The sequence below is a fragment of the Ostrinia nubilalis genome, chromosome 9 (genome assembly GCF_963855985.1).
Source record: "Ostrinia nubilalis chromosome 9, ilOstNubi1.1, whole genome shotgun sequence".
Classification (NCBI taxonomy): domain Eukaryota; kingdom Metazoa; phylum Arthropoda; class Insecta; order Lepidoptera; family Crambidae; genus Ostrinia; species Ostrinia nubilalis.
Window position 1 is genome coordinate 36,028 of NC_087096.1, and position 15,851 is coordinate 51,878.

The 15,851-nt window shown below is 41.2% G+C and overlaps 1 protein-coding gene and 1 long non-coding RNA gene across 2 annotated transcripts; both read left to right on the forward strand.

The window, feature by feature from the left end:
- The first annotated feature begins 448 nt into the window (after window positions 1-448).
- Window positions 449-1,365, forward strand: LOC135074881 (uncharacterized). The gene is made up of 2 exons (XR_010257896.1): window positions 449-681; window positions 1,203-1,365. It is a non-coding gene; the product is annotated as an uncharacterized LOC135074881 (long non-coding RNA).
- A 6,824-nt stretch (window positions 1,366-8,189) lies between these two features.
- LOC135074713 (chaoptin-like) lies at window positions 8,190-12,315 on the forward strand. Its single transcript, XM_063969080.1, has 6 exons — window positions 8,190-8,364; window positions 8,584-8,719; window positions 8,795-8,905; window positions 8,986-10,483; window positions 10,763-11,948; window positions 12,038-12,315. Exons 1-6 carry the CDS (start codon window positions 8,190-8,192, stop codon window positions 12,313-12,315), a joined length of 3,384 nt encoding a protein of 1,127 aa, XP_063825150.1.
- The last annotated feature ends 3,536 nt before the right edge of the window (window positions 12,316-15,851 follow it).

Below are 15,851 nucleotides of genomic sequence, written 5' to 3' on the forward strand. Positions count from 1 at the left end.
AGTTAGGAAAAAAATTGTCGTATCTCTCCGCTACTGTTTTTTTAGAATGCTGTTGTGACTATCTCTCACTCTTCTTAGCAGAGAAGCCGTTTTCTTCCCTTAATATGACTACTTACCTACTGCCACAAAGCCCACAAATTACGTGCACCAGCCAACGAGAGCAAGATTCATTGTAGCTGCCGTAGCGCGGCAAACTACGCCGGCTACCTCCGTAGCCCGTAGTCGTCGCCGTAGACATCGTAGCGCGTACTTGTAGTCTCGAAGGTACTACATTGAATAGTAATGTTTTATCGTGGGTGCGGTGACTTCATCTTGCGAGTAAATTACATCCCATCAAAAACAATACTTGTCAAAAAAACCAAGTCTCGCAACTCAGTTGTTCTACGGTAAAAAGTTGTGAGATCCATGTAATACCAAGTCCAGGCCAGGAAATCTTTAACGATTTACCTCAGAATACGGAACAAACCAGAAACCGTCAACGGGCGTAAATGTGTATTCATATAAATTACTCCAAAACGCACTAATTTGACTTTAGAGCAATTAGTCAATGGCCGGCGCGCGCATTGTTTACATATCCGTCAGATTGACACTTTATAATTAAATTATGCCGTCTTGTGCCGTTCCAACATGTAAGAATGCTACTGGAATTACGAAGAAAGTGCATGGGATCATGTTTTATCCGTAAGTAGCACATTTCCAATTCATTTTAATTAAATAATAATTTAAAAAAAAAATCACGGTTGTATTTTGTAAGTGTTGCCACAGGTCAACGGAATATTTTACCCTACTTTTTTATATTGAATTACATTTGTCTATAAAAAATTCACGCGTTAATTTTGTTAGCGTTACCACAGAATAATGGAATATTTTCCCCATCCTTTTTGTTTTAATTAGTTTTTAGTGTATTTTCATCCATGACAATATGACAACCTGATTAATTAAATTAGAAGTGCCACTTGTGGTCTAAACTGAATAAATATTTTTGATTTTGATTTGATTTTAATATTTGAATTAATTTATAATATTAGGTACTCCCTAAATAATGAGGAGATAATAAATTACTATCGTGAATTTCATACTTTCCCATTTATTCAAAAGTAAGGCATTGGTATCAACAGATCAGCAGCAGCAATATTTGTATATTTAATAATAATTTTAAGTAATTAATTATTGTTTACATACTTACTCTGATTTTCTTTCAGGATACACAGCCAGAGTTGCCTCGCAATCAAATTTAAGTATTGGTGATGTTTTTGATTTGGATTCTGTTTTTGACTCCAAGAAAAGTTAAACTAAAAGCACTACTGCGCCGTAAACAAATGTTTTGTTGTCGATATGTTTACATAATAAAGAACCTTAAGTTTCTTTTTTGTTTTACTTGGCATTCTAAAATTTATATTCGACTTTTGTAATTGACTTTTAAATAACATATTATACCTACATGTAGTATATTACACTATTTTACTTCGGAGTAAAAATTAAATTCATAGGTAGGTAGGTACTATCTATGCCTATGGCCAGTCATGTCGTCTCGTTCTATCGCAAAGAATCACCATTTGATGAGAGCGAGAGCAAAAACGGAAATGGATAGTTAATACTGTGGCCGTGTGTACTTATTTCACTTACTTATTTTTTACTTGTTTAACATCTCATTAAAAAATTACATAATTTTACCCCGAAAATGGGGGTGTCACACGGCGCTAGTAACACTAAAGGGGGTAGAGGGGCGCGGGAGGGGAAGTATTTTGGACACAAGTTGCCGCGTAGAAATGTTATCGAACACTCCTTCTGGTTTGTTCTGTATTCTGAGCGATTTACATAAATATATTGACTTGGCCATCGCATGAAAACACGTGTAAATTAAATTATTTAGTGCGATGGCCAGGTCAATAAATTTATGTAAAACGTTAAAGATTTCCTGGCCTGGACTTGGTATTACATGGATCTCACAACTTTTTACCGTAGAACAACTGAGTTGCGAGACTTGGTTTTTTTGACAAGTATTGTTTTTGATGGGATCTCATTTCTTTTTGTATTTTGTAGACAGCAGTTATGTATCTAGAAAACTGAACCGAAAGGACAATGACCAAAAATGTATGGAGTGTGGTCCAAATGTCCACCACTAACGAGACCTATGTAGTAAAATAGTCTACTAAATACTGATTCATTATAACCAAACCGCAATCAAAAATATGCTGTCAGTAAAAAGTTATGACTGAATGAAAAGTCAAGTTTTTACCTTTTCATCTGAAAAATGTTCTTGATATCATTCTATCCATCGTACATTTTGGATTAATCTATGCATGTTATGTCATGTCACTTAGTGTGCCGTGTTAGATTCTCGCTAAAAGAAAAAAAAATAAACTCAGAAGAAAGACAACAATATTGGAATTATGGTCGGGTGGTCGCTGCTCCGCCCCTATTGGTTGTAGGGTGATGTTATACAGGGTGTTAGGTAAATGGGTATATGAGCCGACACTAGCCCATGTTAACATGGCCATATAAATGGTATGGCGAAGTCAGAAATTTGATATCATCATTTTATTTTTTTTAATTTTCATACAAAATAAATTTTATAAAATCCGATTTGTATGAAAATTAAAATAATTAAAATGAAGATATCAATTTTCTGACTTCACCATACCATTTATATCACCATGTTAACATGGGCTAGTGTCGGCTCATATACCCATTTACCTAACACCCTGTATAACCTAAAACCATCCTTGATAAATGGGCCATCCATAACAAATATATTTTTTCAAATCGGACCAGTAGCTCCTGAGATTAGCGCGTAAACTACTACAATTTTTCATACAGTCATAACTTTTTACTGACAGCTTATTTTTTTTCGTCCCATACTGAAAGTTAATCTCTATTTAATGGACTATAAGCCAATATAGGTCTCATTAGTGGTGGACATTTGGACCACTTTTGGTCATTGTCCTTTAAAAATTTTACTCGACTTGGCGGGGACACTACCGTGCGCCTTTATATTTATATGGTATTACAAAGTTATTTAAGTAAGTTTAAGAAAGTAGTTAAAAATTTATAAAACTGGACTGAAATTGAAAAATGTTGCTAGACTTAGCGGTTGCACTACCGTGCCCCCAAATATTTTAGTTTTTCCTTGATTCATACACCAAACACTACTTATATTCCAAATTTGAAGCTTCTAGGTCTGCTAGAAGTGCCTTAGAATTTTGATGATCGGTGAGTCAGTCAGTCAGTCAGTCAGTCAGTGAGTGACAAAATTAAGAAACTTTGACCCGTTATAATTCTTAAACTACTGGTTCAAATTGAATGAAATTTGAAATATACCGTGTCTTTACAATGCCTGCATGGATACTGAAAATTCAGTCTTCTAGTTTTATCCACAACGAAGTTACAGGGGGTCGAAAATGGCTTGAATTGCTTCGAGAAAAGGATGGTACGGCCGTGCCGCTTTTTTGCTCGACTTGGTGGGGGCACTGCCGTGCCCCCAGATAATTTTAATTAGAGTAATGTGGTGATTTTTGTCTGTGCGAGGTGGTACACAAGTTCAGCTTTTGTTTAGAAAATCTTGGCCATTTTACACTGCACCATCTGATCTAGTCCCAAACTACAGACGAAATATAGTTACTGAGTATACATTAGCGCGAAGGACACTTACTTACATGGGATTATAGGCTAGAAATAGGTAGGTACCTACATACGTGTACACACTCCAGCAACTAAGTTTAATAATACCCATTCCGAGTAAGATGTACACTAAGAGGCAGCAAGAGTGTGACCACATCTCATACACAAACATTTAATTTGTGCGAACTTGGACAATCCAGTCCAGTCCTATTGGTAATATGTATTAACGAATAATTACATTCCAAATTAACAAATTGATTTAGGACTAAAGGCAGCAAACGTGACTGAATTCATGAATTGAGAAAAGGTTGGAGGAGACTCAATGTAACCTGTAACTGTACCTACAAAGGCTTAGAGAAAGAGATCCTTATACAAGCTTATTGTTATAACAGTATTTTAAATTACATATTGACTAAGACCTAAATTCATGTAAATTAATTAAGCTGTAATAAAAAAATTGCCACAGCAACAGATTAGAGAAAATAATTATGTTACTCGTATTAATTTGCATATAAAACACCATATCTAGTGTTTTTTAATATTTTCTGTTATGACAGCAAGCAATTATTTGCCATGGCAACCTATGTTTGTTAAACGTGTTTGTTGGAGACATTGGGCCTTTTACTACACTTACAGCAAATTAATGTAGTAAATACCTACCTACAACATAAGAACTTAGTATAGGTTATTTATTGCACTAATTTTGCAATTATTACAAAATCTGTTACCTCAGGTGATCGCGTACCTAATTGTCATTTATAAGCTATAGCTTTTACTGTTTATTCATTGAACTGTAAATCTACTTATGTTACACCATAAAAGCTAATTTTTATAATAGATAGGTATATGGTTTTGCTGTACCTAATGAGTCAAGCCTGTGCCTGTAGACAGATAACAGTAACGAGGGGATAGTTCGATTGGAATAAATTAAAAACAACTTCCATAGCTCCTAAGGGTGGATTCGACCAATTTGACTACTGAAACTGTCAATGTGCCAGTTATACCAGCCCCCCTAGACAAAACGCACTTTTTGATCGAATCGAAAATCGAATCCGTCAAAACTCCATACAAAAAAGGGGCTTTTTGACCACTTTTCGACTGGTTTGCGATTATAATTTGCACTTTGTCTAGACCCACAGGAGTTAGGTATTCTCGGATAAAAGTTAGGTCGAATCGAGCCTATATAAATAATTTGAAAAACTTTGCAGTTACCCAAACATTCAACTTTGACAAAACAAAAAACTTATTCATAATTAATACAAAAAATATATACCTACTTACTTACTTAGGCCAATTTTCTGTAATCGCTTAACTAAAGTGGTATATCGGATGCACCCGTACATGTTTTTGATTTTCTTATAACTAATTAATATTCGCAATCCTCTAAGTTCAGATTCAGAGACAATAACAATAACTGAACAGTCATTGAGTAGGTACCTACTTACACAGCACCAACCACCATTGCGTCAGGTTGCGTTCGCGGCGAGAGCGGAGCATCCCGACATACGTAATTAATTTCATTTGGACAAATGTAAATTAGGACAATTTCGTTAGATACGTTTTATTTTTACTCGCGCCTGCTTTACGTTAGGGCACAACAGCGGGCCAGAATGGCATAATACTCGTACTCGTAATCTGATTTCTCGAAACAGGCGGTGGACGCTTTTTTGACGATGAATTAACGTCCATTTTAAAAATGTGGACTCCAAGTATAAAAAATAATATTCAGTATATTATAGTAAAGTATTTTAAATTAATGCGTTAATGTTGATGAAACTTTGTACATACTGTCAAATTCAGTAGAATCAAATATTACTGTGCTCCCAAAGAATAATTTATTTATTTAGGTACCCCCAATTTATATGCAATTTAAAATGAATTTACGTTAGGTATTTTGTATTATAAAGAGAGAATTAGACGTCATCAAAGTTGACGTGCGCGGCGATGCGACATTGCCATTTCACCTATAGGTAATGCACGTGAACGGGGTGCGGTGTAAAGGCATAGGGAAAGAGAGCACAATAAATCATTAAAATCAATTAAAATGAAACGTTTGAATTTAAATTTGAATTAAAAAACACATATTGTTTTAATTTAGAAGTTGTAGACTCACTGTAAAATACTTATTTAACTATAATAAATCATTACAAACCACTTATTTATTTCAATTTAAGATGTTGTAGACTTTTATCAATCACATAATCTAAGAAAAAACTAAAAAGTACTAAACTATTACTGAAATCAAATTGACCGAAAATTACCTTTTTTGACAGTTTAATTTGACCATAAATGACGGTCAGTCAAGAAAAATCAGAATCAGAAGAACCAGAAAAATCCGGTCCAGGGATCCCGGTGGGATATGTGGGGCATTTTTTTTAAATTGTGTTGTTTAGGTTTGGTCGGGATATAATAATATGAGTAATATATTTTTTAACATAAATACCTACTAAAATTAATTTAAAACATTTTTCATCCATTAAACATGTAGGTGCTTAATTTAGGTAATGTTGGTAATTGCATGGTGACGTTGTGATAATAGAATCAGGCGTTTATGTGATTTCGATGCTCCACATAGCCACTCGGCGATGTCTTAGGGCTTCCGTTAACGTATGGAAATGCAAACGCGTGCGCTGCTCATACAAATTTTGGGAACAGCAATGCGGGCGAGATCCCGCCTCCTTAGATTTTTACGCGCATCAAAGACGAACAGTGACGTCTTTCGATTTTGCCAGGACTCGCAGTTCAGTTAGGGTAAAGCTTGTTGTAGCTGCACCGATTAGAGCGACACACGCAGCCGGCCCACGGTGGATCGAGCCCATACAAGGTGTTGGACATGGTGCTTTAAATGCAACTACTTAAAACAAGATTGATTTGCATATAAATTGAAAGATGAGACTTCATTCTATCAAATATCACTAATATCAAGTCATGATCTACTATCATAGTTATGTGGTGCGACCGTAAAGTGAACAAAGTCAAAATCATGGATTTTCTGACTTCTGTTTGTATTGTCAATTTATCCAATTTCGTTCACTGGTTTTATGTTATTACTTATTAATGTATTAGCTTATACCTTTATCTTAATCTGTGTGTTAAAATGAGTGCCTAAAAAACTTCTAGCTTGGCTATTTTGACGTATTTTTAAAAGGTATTTTTTTAAATGAAAACTGCGTGTTTTAGTTGACATCTTGGGCGATCTTTAACAAACCATGAATGAGAGATGATAGATGACAACGTGGGCGATATTATTACTCAGTTTTTAGACCCTTATTCATCCCTATTTTCGAGAAAATCACAAAAAACTAAATAAAAGCGCCTCATTTTTCCGCATAGCAAAATTAACTTAGGTAAAATTCGTTACACTAAAATAATGTCAGGTAAACCAAAGATGTTTATTTTGGTTTATGAGTTGTTTATCATGTGCAATTCAGTAAAAATACTCATTAAAATGAAAAACCTCAAGTCAAATAGAGATTTGTATGCATTATTAAAAACCACGATGAAAGATCGCGCTAGTTCTTTAGCTAGGATACTAGAGCTGTTTTCGCATACACTCTCTTCAGATAAACACAGGTAAGTACTAACGTAGTTAATAGGTACTTTATGAACATAAAGAAATACTATAAAACAGATATAGTAAAAAAATCATATTGTCATCATCTCAAAAGATTGTCGTTGAATTTAGTACATACCATACATACATTTTGTATGTATTTTTTTCTTAATTTATGATTGTGTTAGGTAGGTATTGAGTTACACATTTTATTTATCAGATAACTATAAAAAAAAAACAATAATTTCATTGACACTGTTTGTCGCAAGAAGAAGTAGTGTCATTATAATGAGAACCAGTTTTTAGCTACAAACGTAGATTGGCTTAGGCAATCTGTTGATTGGAGTCAGTTTTGTAGTCCGCTAAGTCCCTATAAAATTGCATTAGTATGTATCTAACAGCTAACAGAATATAAAATCAAGCTCGACAAAATCGAACAAAGTGATTGTGTGCAATGAAAAATCAGGCGTTTGCAAAAACATTTCTTTCATAATTTTAACACTTAATGAGAATAAATTTAGAGTATTGTTAGATTATGTATCTAACAGTTAACAGAATATGAAATCAAGCTCGACAAAATCGAACAAAGTGATTGTGTGCAATGAAAAATCAGGCGTTTACAAAAATATTTCTTTAATAATTTTAACACTTAATGAGAATAAATTTAGAGTATTGTTAGACTATGTTACTCTTTAAATATGGAAACAGACCAAAATGAGTGAGTATTTGCTTTTAATTGAACAATAAATACAAGATTTTCATCACTATATTTTAAGAATTTTTTTCACTTATATTAATTGCCATCTAATAAGTAAAATCTATCACATTAGAAAGATAAACTTGTCAACCTTACACTGTAAAAATTTGAAGTTACTACGTTGACGCAATCTCATTTTATTTTAAAAACACTGAGTAAGGAAGCGATGTCCAACGCTTTGTATGGGCTCGATCCAGTGTGCGGCCGGGTGTATGGGCAGCGCGGCTGACGCGGCGCGGTTGTTGCAGCGCGCGCGGGATGCGGCGCGCGTGGCGAGCGGGCCGCGTGCTGCACGTGGCGGCGCTGCTGGCGGCGGCGCTGCCCCGGCCGGCCGCGGAGCCGCCGCGCGCGTGCCGCGCCGACGCGCTGTGCCTGTGCCGCGACGACCACCTCGCCTGCAGCCTCGTGCCCTTCCACAGGTTTCCTGATACAGGTTACATTATTATAACAATATTTTAACTTTTTTGTTATTAATTACCACCAACGCAACGCCTTGATTCAGATTTTGCATACAAAACAAGACACACCTGTAGTTTATTCGTCCATGTATTGAAGCTTGTGCCTCCAAATATAATTTACGAAAAAAGCTATGATTTTTCCAGAGAAAGTCTTGGGAGTTATGTTGTAGGTAATATTTATCGTTTGTGTTCAGACGCTTCGGTGTGGCATGTGTCGGTGTCGCAGGCGCGGCTGGGCGCGCTGGGCGAGGCGGCGCTGGACGCGCGGCGCCTGCGCACGCTCGTGCTCGTGGCCTCGCAGCTGCACCACATCGAGCCGCGCGCGCTCGCGTACGTGCCCTCGCCCGCAGCACCGTCGCGCACATAGCACGTAGCCACCCGTCACTCACCATATCACACTTGCAGGTCCATGGCAAACACGCTGGCCTCGTTGGATCTAGGATACAATGAATTTACAGAGGTACCGATAGAAGCGTTACACGAACTGAAAGTGTTAAACTGGCTCAATTTGCAGAAGTGAGTATGTTACGTTTAGGTACGTAAGTGTTAATGAAAAACAATCTAATCTTATCTAAAGTGAGACTCCTCGTTTGCAGCAACTTCATAAGCGAAATCGACCCGAAGATGGACTGGGGGTTTCTGGTCGAATCTCTGAGCACACTCTCCCTGAGCAACAACCACCTGTGCGCGCTGAGCTCGGGCGCGCTGGCGCCGCTGCGTCGGCTGGCGGCGCTGGAGCTGGACGGCAACCGGCTGCACGCGCTGGCGCCGGGCGCGCTGCCGCCGGCGCTGGCGCTGCTGCGGCTGGCCGACAACCTGCTGCCGCGCCTGCCCTGCGCCGCCGCGCGCTTGCCGCGCCTGCGCCACCTGCAGCTGCGCGACAACCTGCTGCGCGCCGCCGCCAACCACTCCTGCCGCCTCGAGCGCTCCAGGATAGACTCTCTCGATCTCAGCCACAACGAGCTCGATGATTATTACGACTTCGAATTTCTTGCCAAATTGCAGCTCAAGCAACTCATCTTGGATATGAACGATTTCACGACCATACCTTCCCTGCCGCTGGACAATATGCGTCTCGTAAAACTGTCAATCTCGCACAATCGAATAGCGGTCGTTTCGGATGCGGCTGTACATGCGTTGAAACGCGATTTGGAACGCCTCGACTTGGACCACAACGACTTGGCAACTTTACCGAGCAGCGTCAGGGAGTTGACGCGGCTGAGGTATCTGTCGGTCGCCTACAACAGGCTGGAAGAGTTGGAGGACCTGCCGCCGAACCTGTACTCGCTGTCGGCGGCGGGCAACTACTTGAGCGCGTTCCCGGCGGGGCTGAGCGGGCTGGCGCCGGGCGCGCTGACGCGGCTGGAGCTGGGGTACAACCGCATCGCGAGCGTGGCGCCGGAGGCGTTCGGCGCGTGGGCGCGCGCGCTGGCCGCGCTGGGGCTGCGCGGGAACCGCATCGCGCAGCTGCCGGCCGGCGCGCTCCCGGCGCTGCCGCTGCGCGAGCTGGCGCTGAGCTTCAACGACCTGTACTACGTCGACCCCGCCGCGTTCGCTGACCTCACCGAGTTACACGTGTTGGAGTTATCCTCTACGCTCTTCAGCGGAGAGTTCCCTCTGGAATCACTGTTGACGAACTTGACGTGGCTCACTTTAGATAATAATAATATTCATCGAGTGTCGTCGGACGATATCTATAATTTTCCGTCTTTGGAATTTCTTAATTTAGATTTTAATAAGATAGTAGAGTTTCCTAGTGAAATGAATGAAACGAACAGTGCTTCTCGGCTTAAGGAACTGAGACTGTCATACAACTACATAAGCAAAGTGAACTCAAAGTTTCTTATGAATTTGTCCGAATTGCAAAGCATAGATTTGTCGTACAATCGTATGCTCAATATCAGCGAGCATAGCTTTGCGAGTTTACGGAACTTGGTTTATTTAAGTTTAGCCGGAAACCTCGTAGAGTTCGTGGCCGATAGAGCGTTCAGTGATCTACCAAGACTAGAAGCTCTCGACCTGCAGCAGAACCGCTTGATCGAGTTCTCTACTGAATATTTTGAGAACGTATCTAGTGAAGAAAAAGACTTAGCCGTAAACGTTAGCCACAACCAAATATCAACACTCACCGGGGGGCCCGCCGTTTATATCAGTATTTTGGATTTATCTTACAACTCGATCGAAACTTTGCCCAAAAGTTTCTTTGATTCCTTGGGTGCAAGCATTAGACAAATACTTTTATCGCATAACAGACTATTGCACATTGATAACTACAGTTTCAGCAACCTACCAAAATTACAAATTTTAAGTTTAAACAATAACAATATTAGTTCAGTGAAAAAACGATCATTTTCTGATTTGTCTTCGTTGCAGATACTCGATCTTTCCCATAACAGACTAGGGCAGTTGTCTATCGAGCAGTTCCACAACATGCGGTGCCTGCGCCACCTGCGGCTGGCCGCCAACGAGCTGCGCGCGCTGCCGCGGGACTGCTTCAAGAACACGGTGCTGGAGCACCTGGACCTCAGCGACAACCGGCTCGGGCTGTTCCCCGGCAGCGCGCTGGCGCACGTGGGCTTCACGCTGCGCCGCCTGGAGCTCGCGCGCAACCGCCTGGAGTACCTGGACGCCGCCATGCTGCACGCCACCTCCTTCCTGCACGAGCTGGGGCTCGCGAGCAATGCTCTCACGGTGCTCTCGGACAACACTTTCGCCGGCCTCTCTCGACTCGCTCGGCTCGACCTTTCCCATAATTCTATAAAAACCAACTTTAAGGAGCTCTTTCACAACCTGCCCAGACTCAGAAAGCTGGCACTGGCCGGCTCTGGACTGAAGGTTATCCCCCATCTACCACTCGCTAATCTGACCCATCTCGATCTGAGCGTAAATCAGATTGCTTCTTTTCGCGAAACAGATGTCCGCCGACTCACAAACTTACGTTCACTTGACATATCATTCAACAAACTGACATCGCTCCATCCATCGATGTGGACGGGTCTCCCTAGATTGTCTAGTTTAGATGTATCACATAATCCATTGGTTCGAGTGACAAGAGGATCATTCGAGGGTCTAGATAAATTGATGCATCTTAGGATGGAACATCTGTGGCATCTGGATGCAATCGAACCGCGCGCATTTTTGTCACTCGCATCCCTGCGGTCGGTGGCTATAGAATCTCCGACTGGAGGCGTATCTATCGCGGCGGTGGCCAGCTACGTTCCAGGTCTCGAGTCGATCGTGCTACACGTGAGATCGAGCGCGCTCGACGAGCAGTTGCACGGGCTGCGGGCGCCCAAGCTCCGCGCGCTGGAAGTGCGGGGAGGCGCGCTGCGGCGCGTGTCGGCGCACGCGTTCGCGTCGCTGGGCCGGCAGCGCGCGCTGGCGCTGCGGCTGAGCGGCACGGGCGTGACCGCGCTGCCGGCGGGGCTGGTGCGGCCGCTGGCGCGAGTGCCGCACCTCGCGCTGGACTTCAGCGACAACCGGCTGGTCGCGTTCGGCCCGGCGACGTTGTACCCGAACCTGACGGGCTGGAACCGATTCGCCACCAAACTCGCTTCGGGTAACTCAACATCCACCGCAGTAAAATACCTACGTAGGTTCTAAGTCCCGACCGGTCGAAAGAAATGAACGAAAGCGTACGTTTCTCAGGTGGGTTGGTGGTGGCGGGCAACCCGCTGCGCTGCGGGTGCAGCGTGTCGTGGGTGGGCGCGTGGCTGCGGCGCTGGGCGGCGGAGGCGGGCGGCGGCGCGGCGGGCGCGCGCGCGGCGGCGGTGCGCAGCGAGTGCGTGGCGGCGGGCGGGCGGCGCGCGCTGCTGGCGCTGGACGCGGACGAGGCGGAGTGCCACGCCAGCGCGCTGTCCAGCGACGCGCGTGCGCTGGCGCCGCCCGCCTTCTTCTGGATCGTGCTTCTTCATTCTGTCAGTTAGTGACCGGTTTCGAGTGGCGTGCGGTGGTAGAGTTCACAACTTGAGCTATAAAGTAAATGTTAGGTACCTATGTTTTACGTGAGTGATCTGACAAGATTTTACGAATATTACTGTTTTGACGGTCTCTTGAAAAGATTTGCCAAGTCTTAGTGTAAAAAATGTATTTACTTTAAAGAAATAGTGTTTTTAAATTTAAAATAAACATGATTATTAATGGAATATGAAATAGATTTTTTTAAATTTGTTACCTGCCTGCAAACGACATCAATAATAATGTTGATTGGAACTTACAACATTAGTGTATTCTTATGTTCTGCAATATTGTAAAGATTTATTGATGGTGCTTGTGCCCTGTTTCGTCCAATACACTGTCCATTGTTTTTATCACTGTTATTAAGTTCAAGGTTTTAACTTTCTGTATCAAAATAGGTATAAAACAACGAATTATAAGTTATTAATTTTAAATTACAAAAGCAGGACAAGCGATATTCCTTGTGTTCTAAATTCTCTCATCAGATATTTGTAAATGGTTGTAAATAATAAATACCTGCGTACTTTATTATACCTATTTGAGAATGTGATGTGAGGCAGTATTGACATTAAATAAATATTTTTTATAAATACAAAATGTTTATTCATTTTCATTATTTGGTATTGATCACTCAACAAACGTATACATACAGGTCAATCTTTGCTTGCGAGATGGCCTCAACTCTCGTTATGCGACCTGTAACTATAAATAATTTTCAAATTCACTATGACTACTGTAATCTATTATTGATGGTGTCATTTGAATCTCTAATTGGGTACTTGACGCGTAGTCTAGTCATTTGGTACAAAATATGGCTTTACCTGGAAAGTTTTCCAATATGGCGGCGCGAGCGGCAACCATACGAGGTCGCAAAGTTGAAATTTGTAAAGAGCACATCGAAATCTATAAAGTACCAATTTTCATTACTCCCGGAAAACTTTCGAGGTAAAACTACCAAATGACTGGACTAGGCTAGCGTTGGTGAGTAAATATAATAAATATGGTATGCTTATCGTTTAAAATCGATAAAATTTTATCGTGGCGCATATTCTATAGCCATACGAGGTACGCTTAACAAGGTGCGATTGCGGTCAAATAAAATGCCTTGTCATGAAAAAAAAACACCAATACATACGTAGGTAAATACAAGTGTGTCATTCAAAGCTACGGCGGCGTAGTGTACTCGTAGCATTAGCAGCTGCTACGTATGTTCGTAGCTACGATATTACGCCGTAGCTACAGCTGCCATGAGAAAAGTTGGAGACGTCTTGTGCTGCTTCTGTAAGTGTGTACGCGCTCAAATCTAATTTCAACTTACAACCACTCCGAGTGGCACCCCTTGTGCGCGAACTTCCACAGGGATACAGACATTAATTACAAAGGACAATGTTCGTTCTCCATACATTGTTCGCCTAAAGAACCAACAATTTTGACATATTACTACCCGAAAGCGAAATAATACGATTCTGTGTGTAAGAACAATGATTCCTGATGGACACTTGCCATAAAATTAATGATTAAGAATATTAAATCACAGCGATTTTATAATATGTCGTTTATGACAACATGGCGTCTAATGTATTGTGTGAATGTATGAACACCGATTCGCGAAAAATGTTTTGTATTGTCGTCACGCCGAGTCGCAGCCAAATAGTATAAAATAATAGAACAAGTTTTAGAAATACAACTCGGCATTCCACTTTTACAATATGCCCACATATTGCACGTAAATAAACAACATGAATCGTAGGTTGTTTCCACCCTTGTCATCTGACACATGAAATAAACTCCTATTGTATTATAGATATCGAAGCCGAATCGTATATAATAATAGAATGGGTTTTGGAGATCACTCGGGGTTCCACTTTTATAAAATACCTACATATTGCATAAAAATAACACGAATCATGAGTTTTCTTTTCACCATTTACATCTGACACGAGATAACAAACTCCTATCTCCATGACTACCGTCGTAGTCTATGCCAAAGACTACAATATTTTAAGCAAGAAGTTTCAAACCTTAGCGGCTACGGTAACCCCTGGGCCACATACATCATGATAACATTCGGTCGACACCGGAACGAAGTCTTGCGATTATGCAAAAAAGCATCGTATTCTAGTGCGGCTATATCACGTTCAACCGGGGTTTTAATTCGACTAAAGTCCTGACTAAAGACTGGAAGAAAATACGCCGCATTGTATGAGCACTTCGTGTTCGTTAAAGCGGCTTCAGATCTAGAGCCCACATAGTTTTCTTTCCAATAATATCCGCAAGTAGCGCTGCATGATCTTTACAACAAAAACGGCAATAGTTATTAAGGTGCCAAAATTATATGATTACTTTGGCACGGTATTATACACGTTCGAAGATTTGTCATTTTCATTCATTTCTTCATCATCATCATCATTTCAGCCACAGGACGTCCACTACTGAACATAGGCCTCCCCCAATGACTTCCACATCGCACGGTTGGTAGCGGCCTGCATCCAGCGCCTTCCCGCTACCTTTATCAGGTCGTCGGTCCACCTTGTGGTGGGTTGACATTGCAGAATATGACTTTTGATAGGTTCATCATAGAATTCGGCGGGGATATCCTCACGGAGGAAGTTCGTAAAAGGGCGGAACAAGATCTTATAATAATGCAAGGCCGAAGCTGTTACGCGCGTGCTCCTACGTGTAATCCGGCGAGTATGCAATAAATAGTAATGTCTGGTAAATAGTGGTAATACGTATCGTTCGTTCGTTCGTTTCAGCCGAAAAGACGTCCACTGCTGGACAAAGGCCTCCCCCAAGGATTTCCACGAAGACCGATCCTGCACCGCTCGCATACAGGCACCTCCCGCGACCTTCACCAGATCGTCGGTCCACCTAGTGGGAGGCCTGCCCACGCTACGTCTTTCGGCTCGTGGTCGCCACTCAAGAACTTTCCTGCCCCAGCGGCCATCAGCTCTACGAGCTATGTGCCCCGCCCCGTCTATGTCTGTATGCGCTACGATTACAGGGTATCATTTTGCATAGTCGCAAGACTTCACTCCGCTGCTGTCAAATCAATGTCGCATAATGTTATCGCAATGTGTGTGGCCCTTGGCCAAATCACAGAAGCCTATGCGAAGAAAGAGCACTTGAATGACAATAAAAATCAGGGTTACCATTTTATAAGATTTCCTCACTATTGAGGGTAACAAAGTAACATTAATAATCTAGCCATTAATTACATTTATTACCTATACGAGAAAGTAAAGCAACATGCGGTTTTATTTTAATTTGTAAAATATTAAACCCCTCATATTTGTAACAGTTTGTTCCAAGTTTAGTTTTACTGTTTTGTTAACAGTATTGCTGTTTCAGCTGTCACTGTGAAGCTTTGGGAAAATAAATAAATAGAAAAAATATTAACATAAATATTTATTTAAGTTTTTATGTTCATTATCATAATATGCCAATTTAAGTTACACTGTGTGACAGTCTTTGACACTAAACAAACTCTTCAGCTTAATAATAC

Bases quoted from the DNA above. Each gene is read 5' to 3' on its own strand.
- LOC135074713 (XM_063969080.1), top strand. From the start codon at position 8,190: ATGCGGCGCGCGTGGCGAGCGGGCCGCGTGCTGCACGTGGCGGCGCTG. The intron at 8,720-8,794 runs GTACGTGCCCTC...TCACACTTGCAG, and splicing joins ATCGAGCCGCGCGCGCTCGC to GTCCATGGCAAACACGCTGG. The intron at 10,484-10,762 runs GTAAACGTTAGC...TCTTCGTTGCAG, and splicing joins GTGAAGAAAAAGACTTAGCC to ATACTCGATCTTTCCCATAA.